Genomic DNA, 23,426 nt, shown 5'->3' with positions numbered 1-23,426 from the left:
GGTGGGGGGGGAAAGAAACCGGCCCGAGCCCAGCCTCCCTCCCCCGCCCCGCCCCGCCCCTCGTCCCCCCCCCCCCCCCGGGGCCCCCGCCCCCGGACGGGGGAGTGAGCGCCAGCCGGGCGCCCCGCACCCGCCGCCCCGCGCCCGCCCGCTGCCCGCCCGCGGCGGGGGCGGCCCGACCGCGCGCCCGCCCCGCCCGCCGCCCGCCGCCGCTGCTCCGGCTCCGCGGCGCCCTCGCCCGCCAGGCTCTCCGCCCGCCGCCCGCGCCCGGCCCGGCGCCCCGGCCCGCCGCCCGCGCTTCATGGCTGCGCACGAATGGGACTGGTTCCAGCGCGAGGAGCTCATCGGGCAGATCAGCGACATCCGCGTCCAGAACCTGCAAGGTAAGGCGCCCCCGGCCCCCCCCCACCCCCGCCCCGACTCCCGCCCCCCACCCCCCGGGGAGCGACGCCCGGTCGGGTGGCCCCTCGCCCGGCCGACCCCGCTCGTGTCACTTGCTGGGGGAGGGGGCCGAGACAGCCGCCCCCGAGCCCCCGCGGGGCCGCCCCGGCTAGATTTGCTGTCGCCCAGGGGGTGGGGCGACACACGTGCGTGTGTGTGTGTGTGTGTGTGTGTGTGTGTGTGTGTGTTGGGGGTCCCGCTTTCTTTGGGGGGACGTCACGGCTCCCCTGAAGCCCCTGCTGCGAGTTTGGCCAAGTTTGAACGTGTGGGCTCTTGGGGGCGGTGGCCCAGGTCAGGGAGGGAGGAGAAAGTGCGACTGTGTGTGTGTGTGTGTGTGTGTGTGTGTGTGTGCGCGCGCGCGCGTGCGTGTGTGTGAGCTTGCACACCTCCCAAGTACCTCTGAGGCTCAGGGAACGGGCTGGGGGGCGGCGCTTGAGGGGGTGGGCCGGGGACCCGGGGCCAGGGGCACGGATGGGTGGGGGTGGGGGGCTCGGCAGGCTCCCAGCCCATTCAGGCCACTTTGCGGCAGGGAGCGGCCCCTCCCTTGGCCGAGGCTCCACTGGGGAGTGGGCGACAGGCCCCGCCCGCCGGGCCCGGGACGCTGGGACCCGCGGCTACCTTGTCACAAGGTGAAAGAGAAACTTGGGAGGTCACGGAGTCCCAAGGGCTAGGGGTGGCTCCTGCCACACGTGAAGTGTATCAAGAGTTTATTCATTGTGGAAACTTCGAAAGCACGACAATAGTTAAAGGGAAAAAGTCACCCACAGTCGCCCGGTAACCCGTTCACCCACCCACCCGCCCAAAGAAAGCGGCTTTTCCTGGAGGTGTGGTTCCAGCCTCTCTCTTTTCATACGTGGGCTTTGCTGAACTAGAGTTCCACTTCCGGCCTCTCTTCAGACACATAGACCTGGCTGGGCCGGGGAACTTTCTTTAGCAGTTTCCTGGGCTGACCTGGGCTTCTAGAGATTCCAAGGTTGGGGGCGCTGCAGAGAGAAGCTGGGAAACCTGGACAGAGAGATGATAGGACTGTCTGTGGGTGTCGTCCTTCCCCACCCCAGCCAGCAGGTGCCTGCCTTTACTGCTGGAGGGTAGGGAGCCCCAGCAGGCAGGGTGCAGTCCCGGGGTGGCGGCGGAGTCAGTCGAGTTTAAACATTACACCTGATGGAATGTTCCCTGGGAGTCCATTTAGACCGGCTCCACCCCTAGGCTGTGCAAGGACAGTGCAAGCAAAGGTGACCCGAAATAGGGTGGTGGTGGGGGGGGGTTAGTACAGTAGACACTGGACCCCGAGTTTGCTCTGGGTTCCCCTGATCTCTTCTGGCCGTGATTTGTGTGAGAGGAGGAGGATCAGGCTGGATCCCTTTAGATAATAAGCCTCACATCTGGATCCTGTTGCCCCAGAACTGACATCCTATTTGGGCGTGGGAATTAGTGTCTTTTGCTAAGATGGCATGTGGTTTGGGCCGTCGTGGTGTGTTTGTGCGTGTGCCTGCGTGCGTTAAGCAGTCCGTGCGTGTTTCATAAACACATGCTAACCAATTCTTAATGCAACAACTTCCTGCGTTGCTCTAAGATCAGCTCCCGGCATACAGGGGATCGGGGATCGACTTTTGTGGAGGGATGCTCAGCAGTTTGAGCAGTTATACCTAGAATGATGAGAGAAGGCTTCACTGAATGGGGACAATTTGAGATGGGTTCTGAAGGTTAGGTAGGAGTTCACTGAATGGCCTCTTCTCTCAGCTCCCAGGGAACTGTCCTCACTTTTAGGCAATGCCAGTTATAATTTGAGCATCCAAAATGGCTTTGCTATTTTAAAAGGTAAACTTTTAAATGTGTGTACATGTATTATGTATACATCTTCTACATGGCTATGTGTGTGTATAAAATGTGCATTAATCTTTGGTGCGAGCCCAGCAAATTTTTGCCTCCGGATAACCTGTGGTAACCACCATCCAGATCAAGATGTTAATGATTTCCAGTACCCTGGATGGGTGCCTCATCGCTCTTCCCAGTAGGTGACACACGCACACAGGGCCACTACTATTCTGATCTTTATTAGTATAGTTTTGCCTCTAGAACGTCACGTAAAACAGAAGAGTACAATCCATACTCTTTTGAACTGGCCCTTTTTACTCCACGGGATGTTGGTGCAATTCATCCACGTCCTGGCCTGTATTTCTTCAGTTTTTGTAGACCATTAAGGTACGATTCACATATCATAAAATTCACCTGTTTTAAGTTTACCATTCAGTAGTTTTTTGTAAGTCTCCAGAGTTGGGCAGACATCCCAACAATCTAGTCTTGGAACATTTTCCCGGCTTGAAACGGCTCCCCGGTTGTCCGCGTGTGCATCTGTTAGCTCCCAGCCCCGGACCCAGGCAACACGTAGTTCCTTGTCATTGGACTCTTCTGTCGCCTGGAAGCACCCCGCTTTGTTGGTTTGCTCACCGCCGAGGGACATTTGGGTTGTTTGCGGTTTGGGGCTCTTGTGAAACTGTCCGTCCCCTGGGGGGATGCTTGCGCTGTGGAGGCGCTGGCCTGCTGGCCCGTGGCTTTGCTGCTGTGGGACAGGAGGTGGGGCCCGGGGTGCATCCTCTCTCTCCAATGTTCCCTTGGCTCCCCTGTCTTTTGACTGGATGCTTAGCAGATAGTTTCTCTCCTTGTCTCCGTGGTACTCAAGAAGTCTCGACCAAAAGGCCACGTCCAGAAGGCCCCGCTCGCTGTGCTTCGAGCCTCTGCCCAAAGCAGCTGGTGGGTGTCGCCGGGCCCGGATATGTCTGGCTCACCAGCTATGCGGGCCATGGGCGGGGTGGGGGTGGGGGGGCTCATTCATCTGAACGCCGTGTGGGTGGCAGTCAAGGGAGAGCAGGAGGAGCCCAGGCAGAAGGGTGGTTTGCTTAAAGCTGTGCGTTCGCTTACAGCACAGGTAGTCAAGAGCTGTTGTGGCGATGGCCGTGGGCATTTCACGAGTCTTTAATCTGGGGACCAAGGAGGATGTCCAGCCTCCTTTCGCCCATGGCAGCTGTTGTATGGTCAGGCAGTCCTATTCTTCGTACAAAGCTTTGACGCCTGTGGTCCTGGGGCCAGGTGCATTCCTCCAAAATGTCAGTCTTGAGGATGCTGCATTTCAGGGAGGATTGGTTCCCTAGCACAGCCCTGCATGTACATCTCTCTATGGATCTATATAGTGAAATTGACTCAGAGGCGTCTCGACCTCTGCATGTTTGCTCCTCGAACCCTTCGTCTATGTCCCTGAACTGGAGATCAGGTGTCCAAGCAGGGAGGATTGTGATGTCACCAGATCATCTCCCACAGAACCCTGGAGCGAACACTTCCTGACCTGTCTTTGGAGGTCGGGGTGAGCTGGATAGAGAGCACAGTCTCTCCCAAGAGGCCTGTCACTCAACTTGCTGTCCCCGACACAGGGGCAGATGAAGCCCTCGTTGATACGCTCCCTTTGACGGCGATGGCTCATAATAAGTGTTTGCAGATCAAGGACTCGGTGGTGGAGAGCACAGGGGGGTGTCCCTCTGGGCAAAGGCTGCCCGTGACCCCCTCACAGGGTCCCTTTCAAGGAAACGGAGGTGGCCCAAGCCGTTGACCTTTCCAGGGAGGAGAAAATAGACTTGTAGGATGCTGGCAGCTTCCGCCTGGTGGCCCCACTTCCTTGGGGCCTTGAGGGGTAGAACTGAGGTTAGAGGTGGCTGGTTAACCATCCTGTGCCTTAGCTCGTGGCCTGGCCGTGGTGGTGAGGGTTCCGGTGCTCTCGTAATGACAAGGCGACTCTGGCTGTCCCCTTTCCCCCTTTGACCTGACCTGACCTGACCTGACCTCAGGGTCCAGGTCTGACCCAGGTGGTCACCAGGTCTGACCATTGCTCAAAGATGGGGGGGGGGTGTTGGGCCAAGATTCGGAGGATGCTCCTGTTCCGATAGGAAGCCTCTGCCACCCTCAGAATTCCCAGCACGTTTCTGTTCTGTTTAGCAAACGTGTGCCCAGCACTGAGCAGTGTGCAGGCAGCGAGAAATTCAGTTGGTTCTCGTCCCTGCCTTTGAGGAGCCTGAAGCCAGACGGGGTCCCACCTTTCCTGCTTCCGGCTGTCTCCTGTTGCTCTGGCGCCTGTTGGGTCTGATGCTGTGAACCTTGACCCCGGCAATGCAGAACAGCTTGGTTAAGACCTGTTACCCGCAGCTGGGGGGTGCATGGAGTCAGGTGGGCCTGGGCGGACAGAAGTCTCTCCCCACTGCTGCTCTGGGGGAACGTAGGGGCGATGCCTCCCCTCCCCCCCACCCCCCTGCCAGCTGAACCCTGCTGGCTAGTACCCCCGGAGCAGTGTCCCCACCCCTGCCTCCGTGTCTCCCTCAGTCCCAGTCGGTCAGGAAGCCGTCCCGCCCGGGCTTGGCAAACAGGACCTGCGATTCGGGGCACTTGGAACTGACCGCCAGACAGAAGTGGTAGCAGTCTGACGGCTCGGTCCCCTGACAGAGCCGCCTGGGTGCCAGGCACGGTCCTAACTGCCACCTGTAATGTCTTCCTCCGGCCTTTGAGGTGGGTGCTGGTTTTCGGAAGTGGAGAGGTCAAATGACGTGCCCGAGGTCGCAGGCTTGTAAGTGGGGCTGGGATGTGAACCCAGGTCAGACGGAGCCCGCGCGTCCCATGGCACCAGCTCCGTGAGTCATGTGCACTGGGCGCCCAGGGAGGAGCTGGTAGCCTCAGGGCGGGGAACTGGGAAGGCCCGTCCTAGGAGGGGCGTTGGCGGTCAGGCCTTGAGTGCCGAGCAGGAGGAAGCCTGACTGCACAGAGTCTCCGGGGCACGGCGCAGGAAGGAAAGTCAGGAGAGCCTGAAGGCGGGCTCTGGGCAGGACAGTGCCTGTGTGGTGAGAAAGATCAGCCCCTTCCCGGGTTGTCCACCCCCGGCCTGTGATTGTGATGGCTCCGGCCCAGGAGCAGGCCCTCCCCATGCTTGCCTCTTTATGGTGACCTCTTTATGGGTCTGGGCCCTGTGTCACCTCCTCCAGCCTACCCAGCACCCAGCCACCCGGCGCACGTCCCCGCTAATCCCTTCGGCGGGTCTCCAGGGCCAAACTGTGGGCCGGGGGCAGCACCCCGGTCCATCCCAGGATAATAGCATCAGTTTCCGTGGACGCGGTGATGTGAAAAATGCTGGGCCACACTGGCTCATGCGGTCCAGTCCAAGCCCCTTAGCCTGGCACGCGGGACCCTCTGTGGTCTGGGGTGGGACGCCAACCAGTCTCCTCTCCCTCGGCCACCCACTGGCTCCGAGCCCCCCGCATCCTGCCCTCCTGTGCCTACCGCAGGGGGATCAGGGATGTCACTGGGGTCAGAGTTACCCAGCACCCAGGGAAGAGAAGGCACCGAGGAGGAATCGTTCCTGCCCCCGCCTCCCCCCAGCTCTTGGAGGACGCAGCAAATATGCCAGAGGTTTCTGTATGAGTACAAAATCAAATGCACAACCCGCTGCCTATAAGGACCCCATTCCTGATCTGTGTGCTTTCTTCTAAAGAATAAATCCTCATGTAGAACATTTTGGCGGGGGGGGGGGGGGGGTGCTCCCTGCTGGAGTCGGGCCACAGGCTTTGAGTTAGCTATGGATTTTGCCTCCCAAAGACCACGTTCCAGACCTGGCTCCACCCCTAACTCGGGGTGTGGACTCTTCTCCAGGGGGGCCTTTCCAGGCGGAGCGTGCTGTGCAGCTCTGGGAAGCCCTAGCCAGGAGCTGGAGGCTGAAGGCCTGGCTCTGGGTCCTGGCACATGTCTTCCCATGGCTGTGCCTCAGTTTCCTCATTGCAAGACGAGAGGGCTGGGCTTGGACGGGCCCCTTGGAAGGTGGTTTGAGGAGTGACGCGGCCTGAACGGAGCATATGGCCGCGTAAAGGCACCCAAGTTCCAGTCCCTGGCACAGGCGGGCAGCCTGCATGTGACGGTGGGCGAAGCTGAACGCGGCCGGTCGCACCGCTGGGTTCTTTTCACTGTCAGGTGCTAGGGACTCCCCTCCCCCGTTCCCCGCCACTAAGGGTCCGCCGGAGAAAAGGTTGCAGTTGATAAGTTTGTTATAGAAGCACCCCTCAGTAAATGACGTGCCTTCTTGGTTTAGTCTTGGCTGCTCAATTACGGCTCCTGTGACAAGCCCGGGGAAGGGCTGGGACACCTCTGAACGGGCGGGGCAGAGTGCCCAGGAGGGTGTCGTGACCCGCCCACGGTCAGGGCAAAGTAGGGACCCCCGCCGTCCCCCACGTTTGTATTGAGGAACAAGAGCGTTCAGGAGCCATCCCGTAAAAGGTTTGTCGGTAGCGAGAGGGGGGCTCGGTCAGTTGGCAGCGGGCCTGGGAAGAGGTTTTGCCGCAGGGACGCTTATTAGTGGCCGTGGCCTTGACGCCATTGGGGCCCCCCAGAGCTGCCTGGGGTGGGCAGCCTCGTGAGAGAGGCCGAGCTCCTGCCTCGATTCAGCGCCCTGGGGACGCGGCCCCTTGCCCAAGAGGCCCAGATTACATTAACGGCCCTCCCTGACCCATGGAACACTCTGGCATTTAACTTTTGACTGGAACAGCTGAGGCACTGGGCACGGTCCTGCCCGAGCAGCCTGAGGTCACGCCTGCCCTCTTCAGAGGGGAAGTGAGAAAAAGAAAGTAATTGTCTTTTTAGTGATGGAACCGTTCAAAGTGAACTCCCTGTTCCCATAGAAACCTTTTCTTATTTCTCCCACCCCCTCCCTGCACATCATTTTTTTTTTTTTTTTTTTACAGTGGTAGACTGTGTCACAGAAGGAATTAGAGGTGGCATCGCAAATCACAAATGTGGCTTTAAAGAATCTTTGGTGGGTTTTTTCCCCCCTCACCGGACTGCCTCCTTTTCTCTCATGAGTTGTATCAGAGCAGGGGGCGTGGCACTCTATGGTTTGCAGGCCGAATCTGGCCCGCGGGCTGCTTTGCTGAATAAAGTTTTATTGGAACACAGCTGTGCTCGTTTGTTTGCGTACTGTCCAGGGCTGCTTTTGCACTACGACGCTCACTACATCGTCGTGACGGGGAAGCACCCACAGGACCGAAAAGGCTGGGGCGCCTGGGTGGCTCAGTTGGTTGAACGTCCGTCTCTCGGTCGCGGGTCAGGTCGTGATCTCACGGTTTGTGGGTTTGAGCCCCGCGCCGGGCGAGCCTGCTTGGGACTCTCTGTCTCCCCTCTCTCTCGGCCCCTCCCCTGCTCGTGCTCCCTTTCTCTCTCTCAAAGTAAATAAACTTTAAAAGAGAACCAAAAACATTTACGATTTGGTTATTTAATCTTTGGGCCGTGGGAAACCAGAGAGCTTCCAGTGGGATGGCAGGGACCTTTCTTCTAAACCCAGACTTGGCACAGGACAGGTAGGGGATGCTTGGGATGACATCAGCAGGGGATGCCTGTTGCCTGTACAACGGCCCAGGCTTGTTTCCTGGAGGGTAGGTTCGTGCCTAGGGCGGTTCTGGCCCTGCCTTAGTAAAGGACTTGCCCTTGAAGCCTGGCCATTCAGCCAAAGAGCAGTTACCGAGTCCTCCCGAAATCCGGGGAGCTGGCACAGAGGGGTGAATGGGCCACTGCAGGAGTCCCCAGTGCACATCACGAGGCTGAGATAAGCGAGTTAGGACTGAGGGTGCTTAAGGGGGGTGCTGCAGGCGTCTGGGGGTGAGGCGAGGCCCAATCCAGGGGGGACGCTGGGGGCGGGGAAACTCTGTAATTGCAAATCTGCAGAGTGCAACCAGGGAGCAGGGGGGTGTATGCCGGTGGGTGGGGTGTCGGCTCTTCAGTAGGATCGTGGCCGGGGTGGGGGTCGGGGGGAGCACAGGGAAGCGGTCTCGCAAGTAGCCCGTGCAGCTGACCTTTTCCTCTTCTTCTGCCCCTTCCCGAGCCCTCTGAGACACTGCTTCCGGGAGATTATAGTCCAAAGTCCCCCGAGGACGAGGACAGGCCCGGGAGGATCTGGGGGACCTACAGAAGCCCTGCAGTCATGTTGCTGTGCAGACCTGGGGGCCCGATTGGAAGGACCTTTAGGGCTCTGACGACGTCATGCCCCACTCCTGCTTCTGTCTCCTGGGGGGCTCTCCATGTAGGCAGGAACCTCAGCGATATTTATATCCCTCTCCTCTTTTAAACTATTTTTAATCCTCGATGGTATGACATACTTAAAAAGCAGGGTTCTGAGGCCTTGTAGCTGGGAACTGGGGCGGGGGGTGGGGAGGGGCCCGGAGATGACCCTGCCGGTTGGGTGGTGAAGTCACTGAGCCCTCACATTTGCATCCTCTGCTCGCCCTCCCCTCCCGCGTCAGCCCTGGTCCTCTGGCTTTTCCCTTCTCACCTGCCTCTGCCAACATCCTCCTCCTCAACTGCTAGGACCACTGCCCAGCTGCCTCCAGCACCTCTAATCCCAGTTCATCCGGGCGGCCCGAGATCCTTCCCTGGTTCAGTCTTCTTTGCCCTCAGGAAGGAGCCCTGCTGTGTGCTCGTCCCCCCCACCCTTCTCCCGTCCTTCCTGGAATGAACCAGACCCCGCTGCACTCCCCCGACCCCCACCCCAGGCCCGCCCGTCCTTGTCCCTGTACGTTTGTCTGCATGACTCCTGCAGAGAATGACCACGACCTGGCCTAGAGCAGCCTCCCGGAACCTCACCTGCACCTGCCTGGGCAGAAATCACAGCGTCTTCCTCTGGACACGGGAGAGCCCCCAGAGTGGGTCCCTGAGTGGCTCATCCTGTGAGCCCCTACTATGGATTAGGTCTTTGGAACTGTTTGCTGTGTTGCCGTAGGCTGAGCCCCGTGCCCTCAAAGACAGTCACATCCTAATCTCCGGAACCTGGGGTTACGTTACCTCACTTGGTAAAGCGACTCTGCAGATGCGATTAAGTGAATGTCGATGTTGAGATGGGGAGATTATCCTGGATTATCCAGCTGGGTCCAGTGAATCCCAAGCATCCTTAGGGAGGCAGGAGGGCCAGAGGGGGAGAGGAAGAGAGGGGGAGGGGGGCAGATGACTGGAAGCAGGTCATAGTGATGCCGTTGCAGGAAGGGGCCGTGAGCTGAAGCAGCAGCTTCTAGAAGCTGGAAGAGAGAAGAAATGGAGTCCTCCCTAAGAGTTCCCCAGAAGGAGTGCAGTTCCGCTGAGAACTTTGATTTTAGTCCGTCAAACCCATCGCGGGCTTCTGACCTACAAAAATGTTAGATAATAAATTGGTGTCGTTTGAAGCCACTCAGCATGTGGTAATTTGTCACAGCAACAACAGGAAACTAACGCGCGAATGAATTGCAAATGGCGGCTATCAAGCCTGGCCGACACCCAGGCGGTGGCATCGGAGCCGAGCTGGGAGTGTAGAGACCGGGGCTCCGGCCACAGGGCTGCCACCAGCTGACTGTGGGACTTGGGGAGGCTGCCTGGCCGAGGGCAGGAGAACAGGGTTTGAGGGGACAGGAGAGGGGGCTGGCCTGAGCCTGCAGACTCCACCCAGGCGTCCACAGGCGGTGCAATCTCAGCGTGATCTGAGATACACGCAGGGCTGTGCACGACCAGGGGACGATGTCACAGAGCCCATCCTCTGCTCTGTGGCCCCGGGCGGTGTGGATGGCTGTGGCAGTGAGAGGGTGACATCCCGGCAGCTTCTAGGCACGAACCCTGTTCCTGGGATTCAACACACTCTGGCGGCTGTAGTCTCCGTTCTAATCTTCATGTTCCGGTCGGGGTGAGACACACGAGCGAGTGTGGTCCGGGCCATTTGAAACGGTCTTCTACTCCGCGCGACGTATCGACGCCTGCTGAGAACCCGAGAGCACAGCATTCGGGAACCGGCTGATTGGCAGTTCCCAACTTTGGGTGACATTCTGTCAGGGGTTAAAAGCCGCAGGCTAGACTCACGTTGACCTGGCACCCGGGAAGGAAGCTGGACCAGGCTCAAGGATGTTGGGCAGGAATCGGCCAGCTTTGGGTATTGAGCCTTCCCCGAGGGGACTCAGCGACTCAGCCGTCTATGGTCACGTACCTACCAGGTTCTTCACACTGTGACACAATCGAGTCCAAATTCCTAACTGACGGTTCCTGATTAGTGATTCTCGGGAGCAGAGCTGAGAAGAGCAGGTGCAGGGGTCCCATTTTGAGAGGCTGACAGAATGAAATCCTTGTAACCTTGAATTATGGCAGGACTGGCTGGAGGCAGCCACGGGAAACCAGCCTGTGATCTTCGTCATGGGTTGTGATAAGGGCAGTGGCAGATTATAAAGCAAGGTCACCTTCACCATAGCCTTTAATTCCACCATAACCCCTGAGGTTGTATCCCCTCTACAGAGGCAGACGCCGAGGCCCAGAGGAGGTCAGAAACTTGACCCTGTCCTGCAGCCAGACAGCAGCATGTCTGGGGTTTCATTTCACATTGTGCCATCTGAGACCGACCGTGGCCCTCCACCCTCCACCCCCACCGGCACTTGCTGGGGGCCAGTCTGTCCGAGGTATTCACTTCCCTTTCATGCACACAAGGGACTGTGGAACTCTCCCTTGGAGAGCTGGTCTGGCCTTTGAGCTTGACTCTGATCTAAAACAAAACAAAACAGTGATACCTTGAAAATCAAAGCTTGGAAGCCTTGGGCCCCAGTAGCAAAGGTGTTGGCAGGCCCGATGATGGCCTGTCCGGTTCCCAGAATTGCTGTGGGCAAGTGCCATGAAATGGCATGTGATGGCTTACCTGTAGGGGGAATGGGGGGGGGGGCGTGGGGACCAGGTGCCATGATGCCTCGGACTGATGATGGGCTAGCAGTGGGGGAGGCCGGGAATCAGTCAAGTGTTACCCTTGATAGACTCTGCTTGCCCAGGGTGGGCACTGCTGTACTGGGATTTGTTATTAGTGACAGCTCGTTGACTGCTGGTTGGCCCTGGTAGACCAGAAAACTCATTGGGTTGGGCACTGGGGCCCATCCTGCCCACCACTGTGTCCCAGGGTCTGTCTTCCTGTTCCAGGCTCAGCGTGTGGTCAGCTCAGTTTACGTTTGTTGAATATGTGAATGCAGACTCAAAGGGAAAGTGTAGGCTCCAGGGTCTGGCAGAGCAGGGTTTTTAGTTTCAGACTCTCTAGTAATGACTAGCTGTGGATGTCAGAGGCTTACAGCATCTTTTTGGTGACAACGAATATTCGGTGGCATCACGCCTCCATCAACGTGTTTCCCGGTACTTCGCCTTTTCTAAATCACACATGACTCTAGTTTTCCAAGGTTTGCATAAAAAGTAGCGGTTCCCCCATGTCGTCCCCTTTCCCAGAGGCAATCAACTTGCAGATTTTTTGGCTGATGATTTTGGTATTTTCCTCTTGGTCTCTGAATAACATACATGTATTCCTTTGTCTTGATTTTTTGTTTGTTTGTTTTGGTTTGGTTCAGGGCTCTGATTTCTGACCGTGGAAGGTAAGGATACAGATCTCCTCTTTACCTCTTTCAACTTCCGATCTTTCCTGTCCTCCCAGCTGCCTGGTATATTTTCATCGTAATTTTGGTAAGATTAGTGACTGGAGTTTACAGTGCGACTACTAGGCGGGCACTATTTGGAGCTGAGGCACGTAGTAACTTATGATCGCTCTCCCTTTCCTGTTCTACTTTTGGTTTCCTTGGAGTTCAAAACTGTTAAAATTGGCGTATGTGCTCATTGATTCATCCCCCCAACTCTGTTGGTGTTCTGGATATCCCCTCAAGTTGTTTGGCTGCATCAGGAAAATTCTCTCGGTTTCCTCTTCTTGAGCACATCAGGGTCCTTTGGTCTACTCCAGTAGATCTGGAGTCTGGCTGTCACCTGGGTGCTCTATCACTGTCACCTGTGGCCCCCTTACCTCTCTCCTGGGTTAGCTCTCCCATTTCCTGCCTTCCTCTTCTGGCTTAGTCTGTTGAATCCAGGGGCATATCCTTCCTGAGAATGGGCGCCTGAGTGGTCAGTTTTCTGAGAACTTGCACATGGGAAAATGAATTTATTCTCCTCTGATTCTTGATTGCTAGTTTAGCTGGGCATCAAATTCATGGTTGGAAATCATTTTCCCTTGGAGCATAAAAGCCTTGTTCCACTGTCTTCTAGCCTCCGGGGTTGCCGTTGAGAAGTGTGAAGCCATTCCCTATCTTTTCTGTGACCTGTTTCATTCTCTCTGGAAGTTTATAGGATCCTCTTTTTGTCCCCAGCACCTCGAAACTCCAGGGTGACCTGCCTGGGTGTGGTCTCTTTTCATGCATTGTACTGATCGCTGAGTGTAACATTTCCATCTGGAACTGTGTCCTTCTGTCTGGGAAATTGTCTTGGATTTTCTTTTTTTTTTGGGGGGGGGGGTCATGCTTTCTGCTCTTTGTTTTTCTCTAATCTTCTAGAACTCCTTTTATTTGGACATTGGTCCTTTTGGACGAATCCTCTAATTTTCTTATCTTTTCTATTTTCCATCCCCTTTGCTTTTTGCTCTACTTTCTGGGAGATTTCATCAGTTTTTATATTCCATATTTTAACCTACCACGTTTTTACTTTGCAAGAGCTCTTTCTTATTCTTTAGAGGAGCCTTATTTCAGGAATGCAATACCTGCTCTCACACACTGGGAATAGTCATGATGGACCGTGATGGCCGAGGCCTGGAGCCAAATAGCCTGGTTCGAATCCCAGCACTGCCACTCCCTTGCTTTGTGACCTGGGGCAAGTTATTTAACCTCGTTCTTCTCCAAGCCCCTCATCTGTGAAATGAAAGTAATAATATTGAGCTCTGCCTCAAAGGTCGTGCTGACGACATGAGTGGTTGGAGGCAAAGGGCATAGAGCCGTGCTGGTGCCCTTCGGATGCGCTGCGTGTGAATGTTACCTCTACCCTTCTCTTTGCTTATGTGGGTTTGTTTGGTCTGGAGCTTTCATGTTAAAGGCTTCTTTGTTTAGCTGGCTCACAGCCCTTGATTGTTTTCTCATATTTAAGAGTTGGGGACTGGGGCACCTGGGTGGCTCAGTCAGTTAAGCGTCCAACTCTTGATTTCTGTTCAGGTTATGATCTCACGGTCGTGGGACTGAGTCCCGCATCGGGCTCCACACTAAGTGTGGAGCCTCCTTGGGATTCTCTCTGGCCCCCTCTCTCTGCCCCTCCCCTACTGCGCTTTCTCTCTCTCCAAATAAGTAAACATTAAAAGAAATAGAGCTGGGGACTGAAAAGCGAAAGCTCAGTGCCCAGGGGGTGGGGTTTCTTGGTCAGAGCCTCTCTCAGGGGTGCCCCGCTGGGTTGTGTCATGGGGAACCCCTATGTCCGTATCTTTAGATCTTCCCTCCTGGCTGGCCAGACTGAGTCTTGCAGTCTTCCGTCCGGAGGGTCCAGGCCAGGATGCTGGGGTGCGGGGTGGGGGTGGGAGAGCTGGGAGAAGAAAGAGGGCGGGGCGCAGGGGGCTCCTCTGCTTCCAGTGTGCAGAAGTCACTCACTGTGCCGTCCTCAGCTCAAGTCATACTCAGAATGTCTGTTTTATCTTCTTTGAAGAACAAACTTCCAGTCTTGTGCCTGATGGAGGATGGGACTGACACCTGCCAGGAGACATGGGGGAGGGGATGAAGGGACCCGTCTTCTTATTGCATTCACCCCCCCCCACCCCAACCCCATTTCCAGAGGTACCTGTCACCACTAATTCCCGAACCTTCGAGACCTCTGGGTTGTAAACTGGGCTGTTTTTGTCCTTGCTGGGTGCCACATTAAAGTGTGGACGTCTTGAGATGCTAATCGGTCACCACGGGTCTCCCTTCTCTCCACCCTTTGGGATTTTGTTGTTGTCCCTCCTTCCCTTCTCCCCGTCCTTGAGGGTTTACACTCTAAATACATAGTGCATGTAACAGACTCCTCCTCCGTGTGGAGTGGAGGCCCGAGTCCTCTGTAGGAAGGCGCCCCCTCGCCTCTCCAAGCATCTCAGAACGGCCGGGGAGGAAGGTGGCAGGTGCGGCATTCACCCCAGCCTTGAGGGCTTGAAGGGTGAGGATACTTGCTTGGCTCTGTTCCCTTCCATTTTGACTGTTCCCCAGAGACTGCTGCTGAGCCCTGTTTACCGGGAGAGATCAGGGAAATTCCAGAGGGGTCTGGTCATACCTGGTGGCTGTTTTCCCAGCCGCACACTCTGGTTACCTAGAGTTTCGAGGCCTGGGGGGTTCTGGGGTCCAGGCGGGGTGCAGTTGTGCAGATTTCAGAACCGGAGCCTGTGCTTGCCCACGGGGTGTCCTGGCTCCTCGGGAGAGAGAAACCAGCAACGGGTTGTTTGGTCTCTACATCGTTCGATGTTGGAGCCCTGCCTGCTTTTATAAAACATCCCGAGCCCACGGCCACAGGCTGCCTGGGGGAGAACTGACGGGTGGCAAGCTTTGAAAGTTAAGCCATTCTTCATGGCGAGATTAAAGATTATCCTGCCTGAGCCTCCATCAGACACTGCTAGACCGACTACCCTTGACCTTGTAGAGTTTGGAGTGGGTTGGATTACCCAGGAGGAGGGGCACTGTGGAAGCACCTTGGAGATACCGGGAAAGACGGAGTCAATACATGACCCTCCAGGCCCCCTGAAATGATGCCTTTTGTTTTGTTTTGTTTTAATCCTGCAGCTCTTATCGAGTAAACATAATTGTCGAATAAGAACAAAACCAGAGAAAGGAGAGCCTGCCTGGTCTCCAGTGGAAAGAGGTGTTTGAAGCCAGGTGTGAACTTGAATTTTAGCTCCTTCGCTTTGTGGCTGCGAAACTTTAGCCGCATCGTGTGTCCCTGTGGAGTTTCGACCTTTTCTACCTGTGCTGTGACTTTAAGGATAGTAATGCCCTCCCAGGGTTTTGTTTTTTTTTTTTTTTTGGAAGATTCAGTGAAGTCATGAATGCTGAGTGCCCAACCCTCATCAGGACTTTTTATTTTTATTTGTATTTAAAAAAAATTTTTTTTAACATTTCTTTATTTTTGAGACAGAGAGAGACAGAGCATGAACAGGGGAGGGGCAGAGAGAGAGGGAGACACAGAATCGGAACCAGGCTCCGGGCTCTGAGCTATCAGCACAGAGCCCGACGTGGGGCTCGAACCCACGGACCGCGAGATCGTGACCTGCTGAAGTCGGACGCTTAACCGACTGAGCCATCCAGGTGCCCCTCATCAGGACTTTTTAAAGAAATGTGTTCTTTCTTTTACAGAGCAATTTGGGGGGGGGGGTATGCTGGTGGATATTTTGCTATGGGATTCCACTGAATGATGGGAATAGATTGATCACTTAGTCCACATTTCAAGCTCGGATTTGGGGTCTATACTTGGGATCGGTGAAGAGCCACAGGGAAGTGGTTGACAGGCACTCGGTGAGTTTTCTAGTCGGAGGCCTGGGATCTTTTGGAGATGGGAGACGTGATCGGGGTTGAGCTATTCAGCAAGGTGCCTAGGGCAGCCTCTTGTGTTGGGAAGGGATTTAGAGGTCAGTGGAGATGAGCAGAGATGACCTCTGGGGGGGTGAGGAAGTTGGTATGAGCCGAGGTGCAGAGGCAGGAACGTGCCGGAGCGTTCAGAAGGTGACTGGTCCGGCCTGGGTGAGAAAAGGGACGAGTGGGGCAGTGCTCGTGGGTGCTCATTAGTAATCAAGCGACCTTTCTGACTCATTTCCCTTGCTTACTGTTTCTCTCGGGGGACATGGCCTCCTAGGCTGGCTTGGGACCAGCATTCCTCAGTGAGTGAGTACCGGGGGGGACACTATTGGCTTTTGGCTGGGATGCTCTATATGTTGCAGGTGGTTTCACGTCCTTGACGGAGCCCACGAAACGCTGCTCATGGGACCGGCAAAATCTTCCTCCACGTTTCTACCGGGGAGTGGTAGCCACCCATCTGAGACTAACAGGGTGACGTGTCTGCAAATGAGAGGGGGAAGCCGTGCTTCCCCCGAGCTGTCTCCACTTGTGGACACAGAAGAGCCACGGTGACGACCCGTGCCCCTCACTCAAAAGACTCTTTGATGTGAGGCTCCAGCTTTGAGGCTCTCGGAAAATCAATAGCTGACGTAACAGTCATTCCGTGAATCGTGTCCATTCTGACCCGAGCTCTCTCCAGCTGTTGGAAGAATCCGGCAAAGTGATCCAATACCCCATGACCCTTTTGGATAATTCCGTGGAAAATTACGTATGGCATCGGGCACCGGTGCTGCGACTTGTATTTCTGTTTTCTAAAATACTGCCCATCTTCTCTCCGCGTCAAGCCAACCGGCGCTCTACTGGTTCCTGAGTTAACTTCATGCCAGGAGAGCACCCAGAAGATATTCATTGAGTGTCTGCTCGATGTCAGGCACTCTCCCGGGCACCAGGGAGGTACGGACTCACCCCTGTCCCGTGGCAGGGAGTCGATTCCCATGGTCCCATTGGGGTGTAATGACGGGAGATTATTCTAAGCGTCAACAAGGGAACCCCGTAGAGATGCCATGAGGGACTTTGAGGCGAAGTGACGTTTTAAGTTGAAATGGGAATTAGCCCGATGGAAGCGGGGAGAGGAACATTCTGTGCGGAGGGGACAAGTAATCCAGAGGCTGGGGTGATGGCCTTAGGTGCTGTGTTGGCCCTGGGGCTTCTGGATCTTTTCCATTCGGCACAGCTGATGGGGCTTTGGGCCGTCATCTGAGGGATCAAAAGGTCTGCGATTCACTTCCTTTCAAGCAGGCTCAGCTCCGAAGACCAGCTCCCCACTACTGATGGGACACAGATCGGTCCTGGTGCCGGGCCGTGGAGCTGGGGTGGCCTTTGTCTTACTCTTCTGTGTGCTTTGGGGCGCAGCAAGCACTGAGACTCTGGTGCCTTGTGGGGTGTGTTCTCTCCTCTCCCCTTGTCCATCTCGTTTCCTTCTCCTGCCCCTGTCCCAGGCCAGGCAGAGCCACCAGGAGGGGCTGCTCCGTTCAAGCGCCGTTTTTCTGCGTCGGGAGGGATTACGGCATAGGTGACGAGGCCGCGGGTGGTGGTGATATATTCACCACCTGCATCCCCGTTGTGTCCCCGGATTAATTACCTAACACGTGCCAAGAACTCCGATGGGTATTTTATATTTCATTCACACGTCAGCCGGACGAGGAGGAGGACCGCTCGTTTTCCGTATAGGGCGTCGAGGCTCGGAGAGGTCGAGTACCAGGCTCGTGGTCACACAGCTCGTTATGGTGGCAGGATATTTCTTGCTCCCAAACCTGTGCCCCTCCCACTAAGCCACACCAGTCGCCTGCCGAAGTCGGGTTCGGCGATGCGGTTCACAAGCATGGGTGGCTCTGGCCCCCTTCGGTCTCTTCTTTTGACCTCAGTATCCGCGCAGTGTCCCCCGCGGGCCTGGATATGTGCCGTCCCCCGTGGTAGCCACCAGTCCTGTGACTCCCGGGGACTTGTGTCTGGTCCAGATGGGCGTGTGTAACATGCACAAAGTGTGAAGGCCCACTATGAGAAAAGGGATGTAAAACGTCTCGTTAACGGTTTTCGAATAGACGTCACACGTCGGAAATACTTTGGCTACAGTAGGTTAAATGAAGCACACCGTTAAAATGAATTTTACCTGCGTTGTCTGACTTTCTGTAACACGGCTGCTCGAGGTGACCACGTAATTTGTGTGGCCTGCATTCTATTTTGACTCAGCAGGACGAAGGCAGACTGTGATTTCTAAGGACCTTTTAATGCTTCAGTTTGCAATCTTGGTGCCTCCGTTTTTCCCTCCCTGCGCCGTGTCGCGGAGCCCCAGGCCCCCTTCTGAATCACCCGCCCCACGTTTGTCCCTGAGACCCTCGGGTGGAACTCCTACCCTGCCTGACCTCTGACCCCATCACAGGAAGTGCCGTCCCAGCATCGCCTGCCACCCGGACAAGTTATTCCACTGTTCTGAGTCTCAAATGCCTCATCTATAGAAGGGAAGGGAATCTTGCCCGCCCCCCCCACCCCACCTCGTGGGGTTGTTCAGGTAAGAGGATATCTATCCGTAAAGCCTCCACACCTGGCAGGGGCTTTCGGTAGCTGACGTTTGTCACCCAGGTGACGGACGGCAGTTGTTATTGGCGTTGTCCCTGCTGTTGGCGGTGGTCATTTCTTTAGCAAAGTTTGTCGGTGATGGAATGCTGCAAGTCAAATGAGCCACCCGAGTCCGCTGGGGTGGAGCTGTCCCAGGACGTGGCGGGGGGGCAGGGAGGGGGGGGGGCTAGATTTGACTTTGTACACCTGGCTCAGGGAAATCAGAGCCCTCTGAGCAAATGGGTCAAGTCCGCAGCCGCAACCCTGTCTCCAGTGGCCCCAGATGGCTCACTGGGGATCTGTTTCCTCAAGCGGGCTCGGATCTAGAGACCCTGGGGTCGAAGCGTGAAAATGGCGGTCGAAGGTACTGGTGGGGCCGTTGTGGCTGGTGATGGTGGTGAGGGGACAGGTGTAGAGCAGAAGGCAGGGCAGGAGAGAGGGAAGTTGTCAGCGCTGTCCTGAGAGTATTCTCTCTGAAAACAGAGCCTTCCTAGGCCATGAAAGTTGTGGATTGCAGGGCGAGCCCACTGACCCCCCCACCCCCCACCCCACCCCGCCATCCCGTGTCCTCATCGGTACTCGGAAGAAATCCGTTCCTGCCCTGTAGACAAGGTTTGTGAAGGCCTTGACACAACACGGCGGTGTGGTCCGCAGCGGGCACCCCTGGGGTAATCAATCATCTGTGGCAACTGCCTTTTTGTGTCCACGTGGTCATGGAAGTCACAGAACCACTTTGGGGGGCCCCCACCCTCTTCTTCTGCCACTGTGACTACCGTGTCATGCCTGTGGTCTTTTCCACGAATTCGCATTTTCCACGCTGTGCTCATTACCCGTTTGAGCCCTGCTCTCCACTTTCTCGCGTCCTGTCTCATCCAGCGCCTTCTTCCACGCTGTCAGGCGGCCGTCCTGGCGCCCCGCGCTGCGTGAAGCCCCTCTCTGTCCTTGTTGTCGTGTCTCAGCTCTTGTCACTTCATTGTCACACTGCTGTGATTTGCGACGTGAGCCCTTTGCAGGAGGGTCTGGTCTGGGCCCCCTCGGTGGGCCTGGCCTAGAGATGGCCCAGAGGTGCCCATAGGGTGGACATGCCACGACCCACTGAGCACCCTGGCTGGACTTTTCTAAACCGGCTCCCCCCGCCCCCGACCCACCCCTGGAAGAGCTTTCCACAAAACACGCCTCCTGGAGCATCTCACTCTGTATAGCCATCTTGACTTTGGGGTGATGTTTCCCGAGTCCCTGAAAAATGGTGACCAGGTCAAACCTTTTAGGACTCTCGATCGCCATTTGTGGTGAGATTTTTAAACTTGGGGCTGCCCCCCGCCCTTCTTTTTGGGAGTGGGGCTCCGGGTCCCCTCATATTCCCTTTGCCGGACACTCACGCAGAAAAAACGAATTGTTAAGCCGGTTCTAATGGGACCAGGTGGGAGCCAAGAACTAAGGGGAAACAGAGCAGTCTAACTTGGGCTCTCCCCTCGGGCCCTCCCCAGCTGGCACAGGTCAAGGGGAGACCATTTATGGTGGCCCCGGGAGAGCCAGGCATGAAAGCAAGTCCCCCAGGGTGGTCCAAGTGGACAGAGCCTCATGGGTCAGCTTTCCAAGGAAGGGGACTGTACCGAGGGGTGTAGCTGGGGAGGGAAGGAAGGGAGACAGCCGGGAGGGGCAGGCAGGGCTGTGGGATAAGGGTCACAGAGCCCAAGGGCCTGGGCTGAACCCCGGCTCTGCCTCTTAGGAGCCAGATGTCTTTGAACCTCGAAGCCCCTGTTTCCTTGTCACTAAAACAGTGCCTTGCTCCCTAAGGAGCATCTAGCTGGTAACTCCAGCCCTGCAGGTTACTGTCATTCAACACAGTTCCCCTGTAAGATCCTCGAGGGAGGGAGTTGGCTTCGTGCCCCGTAGAGCGGTGGTTCTCAAAGTTTGGGTCAGTTGTCCTCAACGCAGGGTGATTTTGCCCCCCCGCCCGCCGGGGACATCTGACAAGGTGTGGAGCCATTTCTGGTGGTCACAGCTGCGAGGATGCTCCTGGCTTCTGGTGGGCGGAGCCCAAGGATGCTGTCCACCTCCTACAATGCACAGGTCGGCCCCCACCCCAGGGAATGGTCCAGCCCCGAGTGTCCGCCCTGCTGAGGCTGTGGGACCCTTGCCGTGGATGGGTCGGAATCGCCTGCGGGGCTTGCTGGACCCCGACCGGCAGACCCCACCCCAGTAGGTCCGGTTGGGGCCGAGATTTCGCATGTCTAGCCGGTCCCCGGGTGCCCCAGGTCCCTTGAGATTGACCCCTGACCCTGGCACACATTCACCACCCTGCTCCTGGCTAACTAAGGCTCTCGTGAGCTCTTATGAGAGCTTGCCAGGCGCTTTGTGAACGGATTACCTGTGTTTCACAGCCGTCCTCTGAGACGGCAACTTCTGTCAGCTCCCCCATTTCCCAGAGGAGGACACCGAGGCTCACAAAATGCGATCCACACCGAGTACCTGCACACGTCAACCCCCCCGGCAGAGGGGTGAGCTCTCGCTCTGGAAGGACCCGCCCAGAGTGGGTGGTCCAGCAGCTGCCAGGAGACGGGGTCTGCCTGCTTCTCCTCCTTCTTCCCTTCCAAGTTCAAGTTCTGCTCATCAGCTTCACGGGGTGGGAGGGAAGGGTCCCTGCACGTTGGTCCTGTGTCCTGGAGAAGAGTGGGCAAGGGGAAGCCGCCCGCGACCACCAGCTCTGGCGACCTGTCTTCCGTCCAGAAGTGGCCAGGCAAGACCCTGGGACTCAGGTGGGGGCGTTCAGCCCCTTCAAGCCCCCTTGTGCCTGTGGGATTCGGTGTTGGGAGCTGCAGCCTGACGGGCCGTCCCAAAGAGGGCAGGGGGACAGGTATGTGGGGTGGCCGTGCTGGGCACTGGGCCGCAACACTCATGCAGCTGGGACTTAACACCTCGGTTCCTCCTCTGAATTTGCACAAGGCACTTTTTCGCGACAAAGGAGGGAAATTCTCATAGCCCCCCAGAACAGTGGTGCGGATTAGCTGATGCTCCCACGTGTGTAATACAGCAGCCCCTCCAGAACCAGCAGCCACTGATTCTTGGCTGGAGCCACGGGACCCTACCTGGCCGCATGGTCCCAATCTCCTCACCCAAGAAGGTGGTTTGAAATGGCCGGCCTGTCTTCCTCACAGAGTGGCCCAGAGGGGTCCGACGAAGCCCGGGTGAGGCATGCCCCTCCCTCCATTCCCCATCTGTTGATCTTGCCGTTCACCACCTCCAGGCAGCCCTCCTTGATTCCCCAACCCCTATTTCCAGTACCCCGGCACTCAACCCACCTCCCCCCCCTCCCCCCCCAGGGAGCGTTGACAGCTGTCCTCTGTGAGTTGCGAGTCCTCCTGGGCACGGGCTCTGCTGTGGTCCCTTGGGTCCTCCCCAGCGCCTGGTGCAGAGTGGGTGGTCAGCAAACACCGGAACTAACGCATGGGATGGCTGTGTGCTCGGGGAGCACTCTCGTGCCTGCTTGCAGAGCACCTCCTCTTGTGATGTGGCTCTCAGTGGGGGCTGGGCAGCAAGGAACCCAGAATATTCTCTGTGGGCTCTGGCTTTTCCTGGCTGCTCACTCCTGATTTGGGCAAGCCTCTTTGGGCTGGGGGAGGGCCTGGGGGAACCACGGGGAGGACCCCGGGCAGCCCAAGCCTGGTCCGTTCATGGATGTGTCCCAAAGGTCTGGAATGGTGTCTGACACATAGAGGGCACTCAGTAAGCATTTGCATGAACGAACGAATGAATTCTAAAAGTTTCTGGAAGGCTTTCTGTGAGGTGTTAAGATAGCTGGAACCCGTGCTTTAAAAAGGAGCTTTAAAAAGATTTTTTTTTTTTTTTTAAATTTTTTTTTTTCAACGTTTATTTATTTTTGGGACAGAGAGAGACAGAGCATGAACGGGGGAGGGGCAGAGAGAGAGGGAGACACAGAATCGGAAACAGGCTCCAGGCTCTGAGCCATCAGCCCAGAGCCTGACGCGGGGCTCGAACTCCCGGACCGCGAGATCGTGACCTGGCTGAAGTCGGATGCTTAACCGACTGCGCCACCCAGGCGCCCCTAAAAAGATTTTTTTTTATGTTTATTTATTTTTGAAGGAGAGAGAAACAGAGGGTGAGTGGGGGCGGGGCAGAGAGAGAGGGAGACACAGAATCGGAAGCAGGCTCCAGGCTCCGAGCCGTCAGCCCAGAGCCCGACGCGGGGCTCGAACCCACGAACCCAGAGCCCGACGCAGGGCTCGAACCCACGAACCGTGAGATCATATCCTGAGCCGAAGTCAGACGCTTCACCGACTGAGCCACCCAGGCGCCCTGGTAGTTTCTTATAAAATGACGCCTACACTACCATTTGCCTCAGTAATTCCGCACCCCCCCCCCCCCCCGGATATTTCCCAAGAGAAATGGAAACATGTCCATGCCCACAACTCTCTCTCTCTACCTCTCTCTCTATGTAGTCCCACGTCATTGTATGTCCTGTCTTCACAGAAGCCAAAAAGTGGGAACAATCCAAATGTCCCTGAGCTGGTGAATGGATACCCGGAGCATAGTGCCTCTTACAGAGCTGCGTTGCTCAGTGGTGAGAAGGGAAGAAAGACCTTGCACGTGACCCAGGTGGATTGCCCACGCACGCAAAGCGAGGGAAACCAGATGCTGTAGGCTCCCCGCGTGGTTCCTTTATATGACGTTCTGGAAAAGCCGGAATCCTAGAACAGGAAAACGGGTCCGTGGTTGTCAGGGGCCAAGGATTGACCGCAGTGAGGCCCAAAGGAACTTGTTGGGGGTGATAGAATATTCTGTATGGCGGTTACACAACTTGACTCATCAGGGCTCGTGGAACTGTATGCACGAAAGGGTGCATTTTGCTATATGTAAGCTATGCCTCAATAAACCTGACTTGAAATGGGGGGGGGGTAGGGAGAGAGAGAGAGAGACCATTAACAAGCTGAGAGTCTCCTTATCGTAGGTGTTTTCATGATGCTGGCGTGTCCGTTTAAACGGGAC

General features: G+C 56.4%; 1 protein-coding gene across 8 annotated transcripts in view; it reads left to right on the top strand.

Moving 5' to 3' along the window:
- Window positions 1–219: 219 nt before the first annotated feature.
- The window catches only part of CLMN (calmin), a 120,539-nt gene continuing 97,332 nt past the window's right edge, over window positions 220–23,426 (top strand). For all 8 annotated transcript variants that reach the window (XR_007152962.1, XM_047862592.1, XM_047862590.1 and 5 more), the window contains exon 1: window positions 220–383. Coding sequence is in view for 7 of the 8 variants with exons in the window: in XM_047862592.1 (XP_047718548.1) it covers window positions 302–383 (82 nt within the window). In the remaining variant the exon portion in view is untranslated. The remainder of the gene's footprint in view (window positions 384–23,426) is intronic.

Source organism: Prionailurus viverrinus, chromosome B3 (assembly GCF_022837055.1).
Source record: "Prionailurus viverrinus isolate Anna chromosome B3, UM_Priviv_1.0, whole genome shotgun sequence".
Lineage (NCBI taxonomy): Eukaryota > Metazoa > Chordata > Mammalia > Carnivora > Felidae > Prionailurus > Prionailurus viverrinus.
This window is presented reverse-complemented; position numbering and strand designations above follow the sequence as displayed.